We start from the raw sequence: 18845 nt of genomic DNA, 5'->3' as shown, positions 1-18845 counted from the left end.
GTCGGGTGATGCGCCCCAGAGTTAAACTGCCGCTGTGATGAGAGTATCCCTGGAATACGCCAGATTTGAGATCGACCGCCCAAACCGCTACACCAAGGTACACTACACTAAGGGTTGAGCTTGGGTTTAAATTACTGACACCTTTACTGGAACTACCAAGAATAGTGCCATTATTACTTGTGATGGACTACCACCCACCCCACGTAACAATACACTTTCTCAAAATTGTTGTAAGAGATTGGTTCCGACATTTGTCTGAGTATTATGCTTTTTCCACATACTTATAGATTTGCTATATTTGCCACATAATTCATCATCTGGCTGAAACGGATCAAAAGTTATTAAAAATGAAAGGCTGTTTGCAAACGTTGACTATTCAACTTTTTGTTGCTAATTGTTGTATTTGGGTGTCAGACCTGTGCTAATGAGTGAGCCCTTTGCCTGGATAGTGTTAACATGTGTACCAATGACCAAAAAGTGAAGTAATACTATCAGTAAAGTTCTGCATTATGCAGCATCATTTGCCATTTAATTTTGCATAATTAAGTAAATCCTGCCGCATAATTTGGTCCTCCCCTGTCACATAATTCCAGTGGTCTTCAACAAGGCCGACGCTGTCATCGCACCCCACCTGCGAGACATCATCAACACATCCTTCGACACCACCATCTTCCCCGAGAGCTGGAAACACGCCGAACTCAGCGCTCTACTCAAGAAACCAACAGCGGACCCCACCGACCTCAAGAATTACCGCCCCATCTCGCTCCTCCCGTTTCCAGCCAAAGTCATCGAGAAGACCGTCAACAAGCAGATTGCCGCTTTCCTCGAGACGAACGGATCCCTCGACCCCTCACAGTCCGGCTTCCGAGCCAACCACAATACCGAGACCGCCCTCATCGCCGCCACCGATGACATCCGAGCCCTGATGGACAACGGAGAAACAGCGGCCCTCATCCTCCTAGACCTCTCCGCGGCATTCGACACGGTCTGCCACCGCACCCTAGTACGGCGCCTCAGCAACGTCGGAATCCAGGACAAGGCGCTGGAATGGATCATCTCCTTCCTCGACGGGAGAACACAGAGAGTCCGCCTACCACCGTACAAGTCAGAGGCCACCGAAGTCATCTGCGGCGTCCCCCAAGGATCATCTCTGAGCCCCACCCTCTTCAACGTCTACATGAGCCCCCTCGCGGCCATCGTACGCAAACACAACCTCAGCATAATCTCCTACGCCGACGACACCCAGCTGATCCTCTCCCTGACCAACGACCCCGCCGCCGCCAGAGCCAACCTGCACGAAGGGATGAAAGAGGTAGCCGAGTGGATGACGACCAGCCGCCTGAAACTGAACTCGGACAAGACGGAGGTCCTCATCCTGGGCTCCTCTCCCTCCGCCTGGGACGACTCCTGGTGGCCTCCCGCCCTGGGCACCGCACCCAAACCGACAGACCATGCACGCAACCTGGGCTTCATCCTGGACTCCTCCCTCTCCATGACCAGGCAAGTCAACAACGTCTCCTCGGCATGCTTCAACATCCTACGCATGCTACGGAAGATCCTCTGGTGGATCCCCACCGAGACCAGGAAGACCGTCACCCAGGCCCTCGTCACCAGCCGACTGGACTACGGCAACGCCCTCTACGCCGGTACCACCGCCAAGCTCCAGAAGAGACTCCAGCGGATCCAGAACGCCTCAGCCAGACTCATCCTCGACATCCCACGAACCAGCCACATCTCCGGACATCTGAGAGACCTTCACTGGCTCCCCGTCAACAAAAGAATCACCTTCCGCCTCCTCACCCACGCACACAAAGCCCTACACGACCAAGGCCCGAGCTACCTCAACAGCCGAGTCAACTTCTACGCTCCCAAACGCCACCTCCGATCAGCCAACCACGCCCTCGCCGCCGTCCCCCGCATCCGAAGAGCGACTACAGGAGGAAGGTCCTTCTCCTACCTGGCCGCCAAGACCTGGAACTCCCTCCCTCCCGACCTGCGCCTGACCCAAGACCACCTCTCCTTCAGGAAGAAGCTGAAGACCTGGCTGTTCGAGCAGTAGCGGCTTCCCCCCCCCCCCCCCCCCCCCCCCCAGCGCCTTGAGACCCTACGGGTATGTAGCGCGCTTTATAAGTGTCACTGATTGATTGATTGGTCCTGACTAAAGTCATTTAATAGGAACCAATGCACCGACTGTTGCACTGTTTGTAGGTTGGGTAGGTTGGGCTGTGTTGATAATTTTGTTTATGCTAGGATGAGTGAGTTTGTCTGATGTTTAGTGCAGATTTTGGGGAAAAAAGAAGTCCAGATGACACCCATAGAATTTCAGGATGATATTCACAATTTATAGGAGTGCATTCTACAATAACCGAAAGGAACTAGAAAATTATGTCAGGATACGAAAGTATTACTTTAAACGCTGTATAGATTCACTAGTGGTAAAGTAGGGCTGCATGTTGCTTCGATCCTAGTCACATACATTGATTCTTCAAAAGAACGGTGACCTGTGCACTCAAATGCAAATTCCGATTTTGCTGTTCCGTAATTGTTTGCTTTCCTGCTTGTATTTATTCAAATCTCTCTCGCACAGAGATATTTTCAGACCCTATTTTGCTGCAATAAATACATTTTTTAAACTAGAAGCACTATTTGTGCAGGAGTAATTAGAATGTATTCTCAATATTTATAGTATTTTAAAATCTATTGTTTTACTGTGGTAGTAAGGCCTGTTTTTGAAATATGCACAAAAGCCAAGAATGTAGGGTGGTTTACAGTCTGTGACGCCTCATTCCAGTAAGATTGATTTCGCATTTCTATGTTTTTCAGACTCCGGCGTTTGATCGATGAAGGCTATGAAGACAGGATTGTTATTGCGCAAGACATTCACACTAAGAATCGTCTGATGAAATATGGAGGGCATGGGTATTCTCATATCCTCACTAATATCAGGCCTAAAATGTTAATTCGAGGCATATCCCAGTCTTCAGTCAATAAGATCCTGGTGGAGAACCCAAGAAAATGGCTGACATTTAAATAAAGGTGCCTCATAAACAATGGTTATAGCTTTCACATGATGGATGTTTGTCATAAACATATAGCCTTATTTTACATTTCATAACCTCTGTTCTTCTTCTTTCAAGGCTGTCAGCATTACCCTTTATCAGGCAAATCAGATCCGAAGGCCAGACTTTCTCCCATCTCTCAGGCAAACTTTATACCCCTGCCCCTGGACATTAAAACCACCTCTAACCCCTCTGACTTCCTCAAGAAACTTCAAACCTGGCATTTTAAATCTTCTTCTTCCACTGGTCAGTGGCATTCTCCATTCCCTTAATGCCAGGACACCTTGGCGGCAATCGCACGCTATACAAAGCTATATTACATCATGTATGTTTGCCATACACACATGAGAAATAGATAAATGTATGAATGCAGACGAAATCATGCATACAAATATGCAGAATAAAGGTACAGACATATAGCAGGACCGAAGAAAATAGAAAGATAAAGAATTTAGGGTCTGATGTACGACCATTCACTTTTGCGAGTTTCGAATTGCGACTCGCAAAAGCAACAGTGTACAACAGTGTCTCAGACACTGTTTGCGATTCCCAATGGGGTCTCAAATTACATACCTCATTATTATTCATGAGGCAATTTGCGACCCCATTGTGAATGGGTAGCACTCCCATGCATAGTGGCCTAATGGGGTCAGCAGACCACCATGTCTGTGACTGCTTTTCAAATAAAAGTTTTTTTTTAATGCAGCCCCTTTTCCTTAAAGGAAAATTGGACGCATTTAAAAAAGAAAAAGGAAACATTTCAGTTTCATTTTTTAAGTGCAGGCACTGCCTGCTCTTAGAAAATATTTTCGCAAACACTCACAAAGGGGACGGGGTCCCCTGGGCACCCCTTCCTGTTTGTGAGTGGTTTATCGCCTACTTGAAGTAGGTGGTAAACTGTGAGTGTTATGCAGTCGCAAATGCGGTTGCAAAACAATTGTACATTTCATTGAGACTGGCTATTAGGAAGGGACGCCTCGTCCTAATAGCTAGAGTAGCAAACACTGTTTTGTAAGTCAGTTACTCGCAAAATAGCGTTTGTACATGCCAGGACCCTGTTTTGCTCTCACAAATGGGCCGATCTCCCGTTTGAAATCGCAAAAAATGGTCGTCCATCTGGCCCTTAGCCTATAATTATGTTGAACGGAGAGATCGATTAACCTAGATGAGCGCAAATCCCAATAAATTTATAGTCACATTTTTGGGGCGCCCTACTGGAGAGGTCGCATCAAAATTTGTTTTGCTCTATGTTCAGTGTTTAGTGCTGTTGGGAGCCTTCTGTGTTTTAATATCATTTTTGACAATAGGAGAAGATTCAGTGTCTTAAAACCTAATACACTAGTAAATGATGTAAAGTAAGTTATTCAGCTATTCTACATAACGCTATCAAAGGCACATCACCTATACGCGGAAAGGATTTTTGCACTACTAGAGGGAAATTAGCCCATCCAATTAAATGCCCACCCCTGCAAGAATTTTATGTTCTCTATATTATTGATGATGCTTGTAATTACCCTGCTGTTCTTTAATTAACGCTGGATAAAGATGATCCTGTGTATGTACTGGAGAGGACGTTCAGTTGTACGTTTTCATTTGGTTTAATGAAAATGCACTCTCAGGGATCCAATTGCAAACTGACTACTACAAAAATATACATTTTAATTACGAGCCGATTTGTTGTTTTAAAGAAGTAATTTTAACAAGTACCCAATTCTCTGAAAGTTTGGCGAAAGATGTTCCACTTCACTTCGTTATTGTAATTTTTTAAGATGAATAGCAATCACCATGACCTACTTTTTTGTTTTCTCCCATTAAAATCACAATGCTGTTTCATTTGTAATTTACACACATAATAAAAAAAATACAACACCACTTGATGTACAAGTACTTTATTTAATTTGCCTCTTGTTCTTTTATCTTATATTCTCAACTGGGTTAAGAATGGTTTAGTCAAACACATTTTAGCAGAGACACTGTTTCCAGAGACTCATGGGCCACTATCTGAAAATGGATTAGGAATCAACTGACCCCACATACTGAAATCATGGCTAGAGGGTAAAGTCGGATAATACCTTTTCCCACCAACATTTGAACAAGTAAGCAAGTCTTCTATGATGATTCTTCGTTGAAAGAAGCCTATTTTAGGCTTCAATTAAAAGGTGCTTCGAATATGAAAATGACTAGAAAAAAATGGATTGCAACATTTAAATGAGTGCATGTATTTCACATAGATCATTGCTAATGCTGTGCTCTTCTTTCATAACAAGCTTTTAGAAATATAAATTAAATATTTACAAATCATCACTTATGTAAGTTTTTTAAGACAGATGTTTTGGAAATCTTCAATTGGAACAGAACATCTGACGTCCTGGATATCCTTGTAAGAAAATGGCTTGTATTTAAATAAAGTGCCAAGATGCATTGTTTTCCTGTTTAACTTCTTTTATAACAAATGTGCTGATGGATGAGTGCATATTCTGTGACGTGATTCCTGTACAGTTAAGTAGGCCTAAGTAGGGTTCTAGTAAAAACTCATACAGAGCTAAATAGAGATTTCGGTTTAAAAGTCATGGTCTTTTGATTGTTGTGAGAAAAAAAATTGTTAGCACAAAACGTTGCCTACCACTTGCTTGGATGTCAGTTTTTTCATCATAAACTGCAATTCGGGCAGCATTTTTTCGTTTCCAAAATCAGTTCATCCTATTATGTCAACATTCATGCTTTTATAGAGAAATCTTGTGATTAATTTTTCAATATGTTTAGAAATAATTACAATAATTACTCATCTTTACTCCAGGGTACAACTAATAATATAATTGGGACCTATTCATGAGCCATTTGAGCCGCCGTTGGGTCACTTTGTGTGATGCTGCGGCAGCGTAAAAAATGTGCCACATTGCTCCACATTTACAAAGTGATGCATCTAAGCAGATGCATCACTTTGTAAACCCCAGCGTTATATTATACTTATGTCAGGTATAATGTATGCAGGGTGCGCGTTCCCCCACGAAAAAGGGTCGTAGAATTGTTGCAGTGAAATCTATGAGATTTGACTGCATTTTAACATACAACTACTCTGTGCCACTGTTAAACTGCTGGCTAACTTTTATAAAATGGTGACCTACCCTAGATACCAGAAAAAGTGTTACAAATTCAGTTTGATCTAGTAAAGAGTCAGTCTTAAAGTTCCTGTGCGACCCCCACACAGTCTAACTGCTAGCATTTATTTAGATTTCAGTTCTGCCACAGAGGCGATGCCTTTAAAGTTTTTACTTAACAAGTGTTGCCTGCTTTGTGGTACAATTATTTCACAATCTTCTTTAGCTTTCACTGCTGCCATCCCGCATTGCCCGATAGTGTGTGGGACTGGGCAGGGAACAACACTGACCTTACTCCTCCTCCTCTTACTCTCTTGAAGGGTAAAATAATTTGCCTTTACTTTTTGCATAATTTATTAAATCCTGCCACATAATTCCAGTGGTCCTTATTAAAGCCTTTCATTAGAAACGAGTGCGCACCGGTTTTTACATGTTCATGGTGTGTTGATAATGATGAATAATGTCAGTGTGCTCAGGTTTGTCTGCTGTTTTGTGCTTCTTTTGGGAAAGAAAGAAGTGCAGATGACGCACATGGAAAGTAGCTGCAGATTTACAAGAGGTTGTTCGTGCTAAACTACTAGGATCATACTTGAGGGATGGGTGACGGTACAACGCGTACCGTCACAACGCGTGCTGTTACAACGCGTCCCTTACAACGCAAGTCGTTACCACGACTTGCGTTGGGGGCGCGGATATCGAATAGTATAATTTACTATTCTAACACCAGTCCCCGTGGACACTAGGGAAGGTGTTGGAATAGTAAATTTACTATTTTTAATCTTCTAGCGCCCTCCAGCGCAAGTCGTGGTAACGACTTGCGTTGTTACGGACGCGTCGTAACAGCACCACGTTGAAACATCCGCGTTGTAACGGATGTTTCCCTACTTGAGACATCTTCCTCACCTGTGTCTAGTCCTGACCTAAAGCTGCTGCCAGCTTACATTTCAGGCTCTCAAAGAGAAGCAGCCTAGCACAAGCCTAATGTTAGCCCTCAACGCCAACCTGCACCTGCTCAGATGGGGGATCTCTCTTTTCTAACAACTCTGTTGCTCTGGCTCCAACCCTCAGGAAGAGTACTTTTGCTTTTTGAAAGACAACATCATACTCTTGATCTCAGCCAGACTCCAAACCAGTGTGTTTGCTGCATCTGCCCTCCCCCTGGTGAGTGTGTGTGGGTGGGTGCTGGGCAAGCTGGCTACCCCAGATGGAAGAACCTCCAACTGGATGTAGTCCAACCCTGGCATCAGGGTCCTGCGGACAACTGCTGCCACTTTACCAGCTCCTACAGTGGCTCTGCGTCCTAGACACAGTTACCTCTCTTCTTCAAGATTCATTTGAAAACGGTCTGACTCTGGGGCACTCAACTCCTGCTCCCTTCTGACCTCATCGATTTGGCAGACTAAGCCGGAATACCCAGTGCCTATACCAGGCCTTGAAATATAAGTTACACTTCTGGCAAGGGTCCGGTTAACTCCAGGCACTGCAACACATGGGGAACGTGTTGAAATGCAAGTATCATTAATCCTTCAAACAATTTCTACCTCAGTTCCTCCTTCAGTTCAGTGTTCTGGAGGAAGTTAGAGCATTTCACCATAAGGCAGAGGCAGCTGGAAATCTGCTATCTATCCAGCAGCAGTCTTGAACTTCATCACACAACCAACCCATTTGAGCATCTTTCTAACATAATACATGTTCCCTTCACATGTAAGTGCTCATAAAATTTGCATATTAGCTACTCGTTGTATTGCCTATAATCTGCATCAGCTCATTTATTTGCCAATTATTCTTCTAAATTGTAATAGTATCCCTCTATTGTCCTCTCTCCAAACCTTGACTGTTTAGTCTGCGATTTCTTGCATAAAACTACCTGAACACCGGATATCCGGAACTCCGAGGTGTACAGTAATTTCTTATCTGCCCTATGCCATTTGATCCTTTACTCTTATATTCTCCCTTTTAGTGTCTTCCACAGCAACTGCAGCTTCATATATTTAAGACTGTCCTTAATGCCCTGAATAGCTGCATCCAAACAATTGCACTACATATTCCCATGCATCACACTTTCCATCACAAGCACTCCTATTAACTCGGCTCTCACACATTTGAATGTAATTAACATTGAACTATTATGGACTGAGTCATATTTGAAGCTCCCATTCTTGAATCCACTTTCTCATCTGCTTGCTCCAAAATGCCAGATCCATGAATGCTCACCATACATACATTGCCAATGTCATAAATGCACAGATATTTGATTTTCACTATAGCACCAAACCCTGACTGCTCACTACTAATCTATTGCAGATTCACGGGACACTTAGTGATACAACTTTCTGAGAGGTGGTAGGCAGCAGAAAGAAGGGGGTTGGCATTATTATCATCTGTAAAGAATCACTCAAGCATAAATATTTTCAGTAAACCTCTGTCACAACAATTCAATTTAATAAACTTCAGGTTGTTCAGAACGCTGCGGCCAGAGCTCTTCTGAACCTTTCTAAGACGGTCAGCGTCACCTGTGTAGCCTGCACTGGCTGCCGGTGAAAGAGAGGGTGAAACTCAAGTCCTTGGTCATGCTCACCCAGCCCTCCAGGGGTTTGACCTGGTGTACTTGAGAACGTATTTCAGGTTCTATGCCCCTTTTAGGCAGTTGCACTCTCCTACAAAGCTTATGGCATGCACTCCTCGGTTCTGTTGACAAAGGGTAGGTGGCAGCTCCCTCTCTTATATGGCTGCTGCAGCCTGTAACCAACTTCCACTCGAGTTACGTGCTCTCCAGGATTTGAAGATCTTTAGGAAGAAACATAAGGCCTTCCTCTTTAACTAGCTTGCTCTCCTGTTTTGTTCTTAACCTCACTGGGCACGTGCCAGGACACTCTTTGAGTAGCTGTGCACAATATAAATATTGATTACAGAACATAACCTGTCCTTGCAAACAAAGACTAACTAAGTCGACATACTTACCATTTGTCCTTACAATACAAATCACTGAAGCTTTCCACCAACCTAATAGCTTTGAAGACAGATGACAAACAAATGATTTGTGAGCAAAGGCCAAATCCTTTAGAAAATGAATCACCTCTTTCTCTAATCGTGCAAATTCCTTGTTCAAATTCATACTTGCCAACTCTGCTTTTTCGTCTGTCTCACTCCAAGGGAAATCAGGAGATACTGCAATACATTCCTATTGCTCTTCTCTAACAAAAATATTCCCTTTAACTACTTATTCTTATTCTCTCCAATCTCGCCACTAATACATCCCCCAACCAAATACTTTATGACTTGGTAAAAGCAATTTTAACGTACTTAATACTTCTCAGACTCTTTCCTGCCTTGCATCATAAAATCAGATCTTCACTTTTTGAACAAACATATTGCTTATCAATCAGCGCTTCACTTACTCAAGATACTTCCTGGAGTTTCCTAACACATGAAGGAAGACTTCCATCCTATAAATGTAAACCTAAACCTGAATATATTTTTGCCACTTTTAGACGATTCTTCTATCTCTCCTGTCTAAGGAATGCAATGGGGAAATGTATCTTCAGCTAACTGACTTCCTATATCAATGACAGACTCCTTCTGGTTGGTTATAATCTGATTTTTGGAGCATTTGTAGTACTGAGACCAGCACTATACGAATTAATGATGAATTTCAGTGCTTGTGGATGGGGTTGAGTACTTCTTTCTCACAATGCTCAATTTAACAATGACCTTCAATGTATTTGATTGCTTGGAACTCTGGCTAACTACTTGGGGTGTCAAGTTCAAGTCCTACACTGGTCCTCTTCCTGTTTATTTAATTTATTTCATTTGGTAAAGATAAGAGTGCATACCTCTAAAAGGGCAATGAGGCCATGTGGTATTCATCAGGATTCAAGACCTGCACCAACTTTGTTCAACTTAGACCACAAATCACTGAGGTTGATATTGAAGTGATCAGGGGTTGCCAGTCATCAGGATGCTGATATTATGCATTTAGAAATGTATTTAAAGTCATCCTTTTCCTTCAAGCCTGCCTCATGAAACTCCAACAAAGGGTGCAGAATACTTTGGTGATAAACCTGTAAAAAATAAAATGCCTTGTAATCACCTGAAGAGTCTTAGTATGTTTGAACGCCACACTTCTAAATGAACTCAACACTGAAGGATTTTCCCAGCAATTACCTCATCACCTAAATCAGTAGGATTCACATTTGACACTATCATTTCACCTCATGGCCCACATCAGCAAATATGTCTAAACTGATAATTTCCACCTTCACTCAAGCATTTGTTAGCCCACCGCTAACTTAATTCAGCAGTTTATACCCTGATCATTTCACATCTGGACTCTCGCAATTGCCATCCTGATCTGAGTGCCACAGTCATACCTCGATTGATTAAAAGCTGTTTTCTATTCAGTGCTAAGATTAAGCTCCTACGGAGAAAGTATGTTGGCTCCCCTTTGATGTAACGGTTAATTAAAAAAATTGTTACAAGGCCTTAAGAGCAATCCTCCTAAAGAAGCCATCATACCTCTCCAACCTTCAGAACATATCCGGGAGTAATGCTGCTTCAGAATTAGACCAGAATAAAAAGAAACGGATCAAGCACTGAATAAGTGATTTTGAGTCTCAGCAACTAACCTATTATAGCTCACTACTAGGCCTGGGTGGAGTTTGCATAGTTCTGCGGAGTGCAGTTTTTCAAACCTCTGTGTGCTCCAAGGAGTGCAGAAAACTCTGCTAACTCCATGAGCGGAGCGGAGTTCACTGACCAGGCCTTCTTACTACTGACCAAAATGGAACCAGTTTCTAGACTTGGAAGGTCTTGAAAACTCAACTGTTCTGGCTCCACCGGGACTCGGTCAAAAACTTTACATCTAATGTCAAATGCTGTCTAATGCTCTTTTTTATAAATCTATTATAACATGTTCTTGCACTAAAGCCTATAGAAAACTGTGAAATAGCTAAACAAGTAAATATAAAAGTACACAAATAAATGAGCTATAAAAAGGACACGCTGAAGGCCACTTAATAGTTTTCCAGAAACCTAAAAGCTAACTACTATGCCTTTGGAAGAGCAGAAATGTAAACAGCTGATAGCAGTGACAATTCATTTAGTTAGGCAAGTTATTCTTTAAAATATAAATTGGGTAAGATAGCCCCACTTAATATTACAGAAAACATATTACATAAAGTTGCCAATGGAATTAAAATGGGGTTGACGGTTTTTGCTAAATTGTTTCTGTTTTTCCTTATGAGTGGAAGAGCCGTCTGGTGTTGCCTACAACTCAGCTTGCGATTTTGCAATTGAAAACATTAGCAAATTAATATTCCTTTCTTTCTAATGAAAGTAAAAAAGTATTAAAATACACTTTGCAATATTTTTCAGGTGCAAAATTGTGTTTAGTACAGCCCCAGACAACTTTTAAAGCAAATCCTCTTCCATTGTTTTCTTTCTATGCAAGAGGCAAAAATAGTGCAAAATAGACCAAATGTTGTTTCACACATTGTTGAGTTGTTAACATTGGGACATGAATAATATTTTTCTAACTCAACGTTGCCTTTGCATATTAGTTCTTGGAAGAGAATAAAGTAATGCTGAAGGACCCCTAATCATTTTGATAAAAAGACAGATTTTATCCAGTTGTAAAGCATTTTTCAGATAGCATAACCATGAAAGCTATACTAGCTAATCCATTGCTGGGTAACATATTTTCTTTGATTAAAACAAACATTTATTTTGGACCATTTCTTACGTTAATTTAAACTGAAAAAAGTGGCAAATATTTGGAAATCAGCCTGCCATGTAATTTTAAAATATAATAGAATGAGAAAGGGAGTGAACCAATTTTGCATTTTAATACATATTGGGTACACAAAGCTATCCTGGCCACAGCCGGAGGGAAAGCGCCGGGTCCGGATGGGGTCCCTTCGGACCTGTATAAAGCTGAAGCTCTGTTTTGGGCCAGGATATTGACACAGGTTTTCAATGCGGCCTGTCTGTGTGGAATCCCCTCTTCCTGGGCTAAGGCCATTATTTTACCTATTTTTAAAAAGGGTTCTTGGGATGCCCACCGTGTTACAGACCTATTTTCCTTTTAGATTCGGCCACTAAAATTATGGGGAAAGTGATTCTGCATCGTCCAACCTCTTGGTTATATCATTTTAATGTTATTTCTGGTTTTAGGCAAGGTAAAGGGAGGCTAGACCAATGTATCAACCTACACTTGGTGGAGGGGAAATACACAATAGCGAAGAAGGGATCCTTGCACATGGCATTTATGGACATAACATCAGAGTTCGATTGCATTAATAGATATAAACTGTGGTTGACTCTTTTGGATCTGGGTCTGGACGCAGACCTGGTGGCTTTTCTACACTATTATAATAACACCACTGCGGCGGTGAGATATAATGAGGATGGTTGCGTGTCAGCCTCTTGGGAAGTCAAGAGAGGGTTCTGGTGGGGGTGTATTCTGGCCCCCTTGCTGTTTACAGTTTATATTAACAAGTTCAGGGATTTTCTCTCCGACAGCAGGAAAGATGTACCCGAGAACTAGCTCTAAACGTATTCCCACTAGACCTAAGTTTTTTTGTAAGGGGAAGAACTACTTAAAAATTCGACCTTCCCTTATCTGGGTGTTTTGTTTGATGACCGAGGGTCTTGGGTTGCGCAAAGAACCCACAAAAAGAAGGTTCTGGCAAGGGCAGTGGGGGCAATCATGGACTTCGCAAAAAGACTTGGGGCAAAGCCTGTATCCGTCCTGCTAAAGGTGTACAGAGAAAAATGTATCCAATGGCTACTTACGGATGTGATGTGTTGGGAAACAAGGACGTGAGTGATGTGCAGGGGGTGGAAAACAAATTCATACGTAGGCTCTTCGCTGTCCCCCCTTGCATGCCAGCCTCACGTTTCATGAGGTGCTTAGCAAGGAATACATCTCTTATATTATTGCTGTTGCGCCTCAATTGTGCTGGATAACAATCTGGTCCTGCCCAGCCACCACTTTAAACCAACCTGTTATAGCTGATTGCACTGCACTTGAAGGGGCTTTACGTACCCCCTGGTTAAGGTACATTATGGAGCAGATGATGTGGCTAAGTTGCCCTGACCTGTTTACTAACCCCAGGCTTTTACACCCAGTAGATATTTGGAACATCAAACATTTGTTTCTGGCCAGGCAGCAGGGGGTAAGGGAGTTTAAAAAACTATATCAAACTAAGTTTGAGTTCAACGGTGCAGCCTTATTCATAACTGGTCAACAACATGCACCATTGCTTTGTGCTAACCAGATTCAGAATAAACCTCACTCACTGGTTATTAGCCTTTCCCAAAGGCTACACTAAGCCCGGTGCTCTAAAGCCATGTTCCTGTGATCATTTTCCTGATCAGGAAACTCTACATTTGACCTTCTGTGAATTTTATGCCCACCTGCGTAAACAAATTATTCTTTTGCTCCTTAGATCCGACCAATCTGTCCAAGTAAGTCCTGCATTATTATATTTACAAATGCTTTCCTCCCCTATGGTCTCTTTTGGGGCTGCAAGTTTTTTTTTACAGGGGCCTTAAGACTTAGGAAGAAGATGCTTATGGTGTAGTTAGGCTGAACTTGTCTAATGCTCTCGGTGAAATATACGTGACTATTTTTGTGGATGGTATGGCTTGATTACGCAGCTTGTTCACTGCACTGCTACTGTTGCACTTTATTCCTTGAATTTTATATTTAGAGTGGCATTTTGTACCTGTTTTTAATAATGAGTTTTTATTATTATCTTTCTGTATAAACAGCACTAGAAAAATTCATTCGAACTAACCGGATTTTCTATGTTTGTATTGTAACTTTTTTAAGCTATTGAATTTATAAGTGTTTTACCTGTGTGCTTTTATGGCTTTTAGTGACCGAATAAAGAGTCTCTGATGATGATGAGTGAACCAAAATCTTGAATAAATGTAAAGCATGGATTGTGGGTCCATGAAAGGTGTCTGGCATAGAGCAGTGTCTAAAGGTCAGCGGATAGCAGTAGTAAGGACTTCCACATTGTCTGTTACAGCATACATTCTTTACTTTACAGATAGCAACATGCTACATCAGCCCCATATTTGCTCAGCATCTCTCTGCTGAGAGGATCTGCTAATTTGGGATGATTGTTAGTTGGTAACACGTTGCTTTAATTAGACCACTAAATAATAACCCTCTTCATTTACTTCCAGCCAACTTGATTTTAGCTAGTGACTTAGATGGAAACTTTAAAAGCTGCTTGCACATAGTAGTAAGACATAAGTTATACATTTCCCAAAAAGTAAAGGTGTAACAAAGCCAACACAATCCCAACTGTATAAGTGACCACAAATATAATACATAATAAAGTAATATTGAGTCTCTGAAAATGTTAAGGTGTCTGAAAATTTCACATGAACTGGAAGGTGGGGAAGTATTTATGTAGTGAGCCACATATATGAGCTGAACCTTTCTTTTTCTTTTTTACATAACTGTTTCTGTTTCTTGCTGAATATACATAAATAGTGCAAGGCAGTGCGCTTACTGCCTACTTCTCATTCCAGCCTAAAAGCCTTAATTATTTTCGCAGTCTGTGCTAAAGAACTAGCAGTTCCAAGAAGTAATTTTTAAATTAAAATTACAAACATTAGCTTCATCTGTTGTGCTTTAATGATAGAATGACTTTAAATTTGTATCAAAGTAACAATAATTATGTTGTTAATTGTTGGCACACACATTGTTGAACTACTTCTTGCTACAAAAATATTATCAAGCTTTGAATCCACATATATTTTCTTAAACCTTTTGTAAATAAAAACATAGAATCTGCACCAATTTACAATATGCTGCATGTATAAGCTGGAACCTGGCGCACTATTTGGAGTAGTAGTTATATTAAATGATTATCCAGTATTGTATAGTTATCTCACTGCATTTAAGGACTTAAAGTGCTAAACTGGTGAGAACTAAAATTGCCTGGTACTGTATTTCTGAGGCATTTCATCTTTTCATTTTTGGTTGTACAAATTAGCCCCCCTTGTAGGTGGAGTTTGAAGTTTGATGTGTAATGTTGCTTTCAGTGGAGAGCGAATACATAATGAGCATGGCCCTTCCTATTGTATGTGACTCCCAAAATCCACATTTGGTAAGATGATGCATATAGTGCAGCAAGTGTACTTCTTCACTTCGTTCCATCCTAATCTCTTTCATTGTAAGATCTATCTCCAAAGATAAGAGAAGCAGCAACAAACATCCAAAGGCAGACATTTCCAATGGTGGAAAGCAGCATATTGTGAACACAATTCATCTCCCAATTCTTCCAAAATCACTCCTTCCCACACTGAGCACAGCCCAAGCATCACAATTAGCAGACAAGCCACAAGAACCAAAGCTAAGACATGAGGAAAGCTTTAAAAAATATTGGACATCAACGCCTTGTATGCTGACGGAATAAATCAGTGTCTTAAATTGTTCTGTAAAAAATGTTTTCTATATAGAACTTCATTCACATGGACAATTAACAATAAAGAGTATTCGCTTTGGCAGTAGAGGGTCACACATCTCTTTAAGGTCTGTATAGATATAAGTTTTAATGTTTTTTCAAAACGTAAATTTTTTTCTGAGTTGTGCAGATGTGAATCAGGTAGCATTGGATTTTGTTTCACTGCTGCAGAGTGGTGACGATAATGCGGTCACTATAGATGCTCGATCCATTGACTATAGCCAAACAAATCCATCTACAGGCTCTCAAGAATTGTCAAATGTTTAATCATCATGAGTTAGTCGGCATAGATGATAAATCCAGAAAATGTGCTGTATTTGTTGTTGTTTCCTCCATGTGCTTTTCCTCCATCTAACTTGATATAGACTTCATCCCCTGGCTCCAAATGTAGAACCACGCTGTTACTGGCATAATCATAATTCTGATCCGCATCCTGTGCAATGGCGCTTGCTCGAACCTATATTGGAAAAAAAGTCTATATTAATACATGTAAATATATGCTTAAAAAATATTGCATATTTTATTAATGTGTACAGCAAATTATGTATATTCCCACATCTTAACAACTAATAAACTACAGTATTGTCAAACTTAATGATACAACATTTTGGAAAATAGGTTTTGGCAATTTTTATTATTCATTTGAACACAATAGATATAACTCTAATTAGCAAAATCTCACAAGTACATATTATATTTAGTTCACCTGTCGGTCTACAGATGGTGGTGTGATATATTTAAGGTAAGTAGATTGGTGCGGAGGTGGTGTATTAGATACACATGTCACAGCCAGAGAGACTAAAGGAGGTCTAACGAAATTGTTAAATGTTTGTGTAAATATTTATTGCTATGACTATTTTTGTTTGTACTGCTGATTGGCAAGCACTACTGTAAAGAATTGATCCTCTGCTCTGCACCCAAGTAAGGTTGCCATCTTTGAGGGAGTAAAATATCTAGTACACCCGAATGCACCAGTTCCCACAGCAGATTTAGAGAGGTAGTGTGCACCACTTTGCTTTTGTTTACTTTGTTAAATTAGTAACAACATGTCATAAAAATATTGATATCCCTGAAATCTTTTTTGCAGGAAAAAAGTTAATATAGAGCTTTTGCATTCACTTATTGGTAAAACATGTTAGATTTTAGTGACAGGAAAGCTATTTAAAATGGGGTCTCTTTCTCAAAAAAGGAGGACAAAATGAATGAAGAATGTATTATTCTGTACTATGTTTTAAATAGAAAGGAGAAAATAGTGAAATTATAAATGGTATAAGCACAATGTCTGTTAAAAGATGTTAGGGAATTCTGCAAAACTGAACAGAACGTTTTAGTTTGAAGCATTTTTCGGTTGGCAAATTGTTAGGAGGATACATTTTAACGAAAATAGACCTTTGAAATAAAGAGCAAAATGATAGAGTATACTTCCTAAAACAGTCTTACTTTGCACAATAATGGCTAGAGGTAAGCTCCAGCTCCAAGAAAACATTGCTTTGCAAACACTCCAAAATGTGCAAAATCTGTCCCCAACGCTATACCCCTGAAGCAGCAAACATCCAAGTTAAATGTGACACCCTGACGATCATAAAGATGTGTAATCTCTGACTATTGATTCTGCTTAACTCACTACGTCCTTCAAGACAACTGACCATCATACTCTTACTTTCTGGAAACTGGAATATTATTGGACACTGTACATGACTGATTTACCATGAATCCCTCATCCAACAGCAACTTGTCCAGCTGGGCCTTCAGAATGCCAGGAAGTAGAATGTTTTCCAGGCAGGTATTATCTTTACTGAGATCCTCGTTCTTGGAGTCCTACTTTTTTATATTTATATCAAGATATAGCATACGTGCAGATGATATACCACTCTATTTGAAAATCTTCTCCTCTTGGTCCTCATACAGATCTGAATGGCAAGCACTGATCTAAACCTGAATAAGATAAAATCCACATTTACTCATCAAACAAACAGCAATGGGCATTATGACATGAGCCAGACTTATTAATCTGTCTACTCTCCACAAATAGCACATCCCTCAGGTTCGCCCTTGACAACAACTTCCCCTTCAAGATTCCCATTGCTATGAATATCCAGACAGCGGGGTACCAACTTTCCTTGTGGGGAAAAATAAAGTCCTGTATCAAAAGTTAGACTGCAGATGACTGGTTAATCCCAAGCCCTGATTCTCTATCAACTGAATGAAGTACATGGTTGAGTGACATTGTCCCTATATCAGCGCTGATTCCTTTGAAGAACATTCTTCATGACGTGGAATTGAACAAACACAACCATATCACCCTAACTTTGAATGAAGTACAGCAGCTGCTCCTTTAAAACAGTATCATTTACAAACCCTGTTACATCACTCACAAAGCAGCAAGAATTGACACATCAACATACCTGGTTGACAAAAACTAACCATTTCATATGAGAACAGAGGTAACATAAAAGTGTAAGATGGAAAAGACCAGAAATTAATATTGCTGGGAGCAAACAGCCTTGTGTGGCAGTCGTTTGTAATCTCCCAGTGTACTTTTCCTGTGTTGGCTTACGTTTGTGTTGGACCCCGGGGAGAACGAGCATGTTCATTCAAGTATAGCTACTCTTCAGGCCACAGATGGAGGTAGAGTATTTAGCGTGGTGCTGCAGGTAAGCCGCATAGTGATGCTGCATTACGCAGCACACATAGAAAATGGAAATAACCTCTTATGATTGATATTGTGCAGGAAGGTGTGTCTTCCTGCACAAAATCAATCAGCCCAGCAAGCCAAGCATCCTTGCACCATGGTGCAAGGGTGCCTGCATTGGACCATGGCAGCCAATTGTGTACCGAGTTGAGGAAAAGGACAGGAATGCATTGTATTGCAGAGATAACGCGCATTCCCGCCCTTTGGTTTTGAAGTAGGGCATCACAGCAAGATTCATTGCAACGCTGCCCTATGTCAGAACCTCATAAACCAGGCTTTTATGCCCACATGCATCCAACTGAATTGCATTCGCAAACGGTGCGAATCGCAAAATTCGTCCGTTTGCGAATGCAATTCATTGATTTGGGATGCATTAAGCTTTTTTGCTATTTTTGCAATTTTAGGAATCGTAATTGTGTTGCGATTTCTAAAATTGCGATAGCATTTAAGAAATCACAATTTGAGATTTCTTAAATGCAATGCATGATCATTTCAAAATTGCGAATTCGCA

At 40.9% G+C, this 18845-nt stretch overlaps 2 protein-coding genes across 3 annotated transcripts in view; one reads left to right on the top strand and one right to left on the bottom strand.

Moving 5' to 3' along the window:
• Positions 1 to 4931, top strand: part of PTER (phosphotriesterase related) — a 297314-nt gene extending 292383 nt beyond the window's left edge. For both annotated transcript variants that reach the window (XM_086941785.1, XM_086941786.1), the window contains exon 5: positions 2824 to 4931. In XM_086941785.1, the coding sequence (XP_086797911.1) occupies positions 2824 to 3034 (211 nt within the window). In that variant the 3' untranslated portion in view covers positions 3035 to 4931. The remainder of the gene's footprint in view (positions 1 to 2823) is intronic.
• A 9865-nt stretch (positions 4932 to 14796) lies between these two features.
• Positions 14797 to 18845, bottom strand: part of C1QL3 (complement C1q like 3) — a 256027-nt gene continuing 251978 nt past the window's right edge. Inside the window, exon 2 of the mRNA XM_086939981.1 lies at positions 14797 to 16099. Coding sequence (XP_086796107.1) covers positions 15920 to 16099 — 180 coding nt within the window. The 3' untranslated portion in view covers positions 14797 to 15919. The remainder of the gene's footprint in view (positions 16100 to 18845) is intronic.

The sequence above is a fragment of the Lissotriton vulgaris genome, chromosome 10 (genome assembly GCF_964263255.1).
Source record: "Lissotriton vulgaris chromosome 10, aLisVul1.2, whole genome shotgun sequence".
NCBI classification, from domain to species: Eukaryota; Metazoa; Chordata; class Amphibia; order Caudata; family Salamandridae; genus Lissotriton; species Lissotriton vulgaris.
The sequence above is the reverse complement of the archived record's forward strand: the minus strand, read 5'-3'. Positions and strand labels throughout refer to the sequence as shown.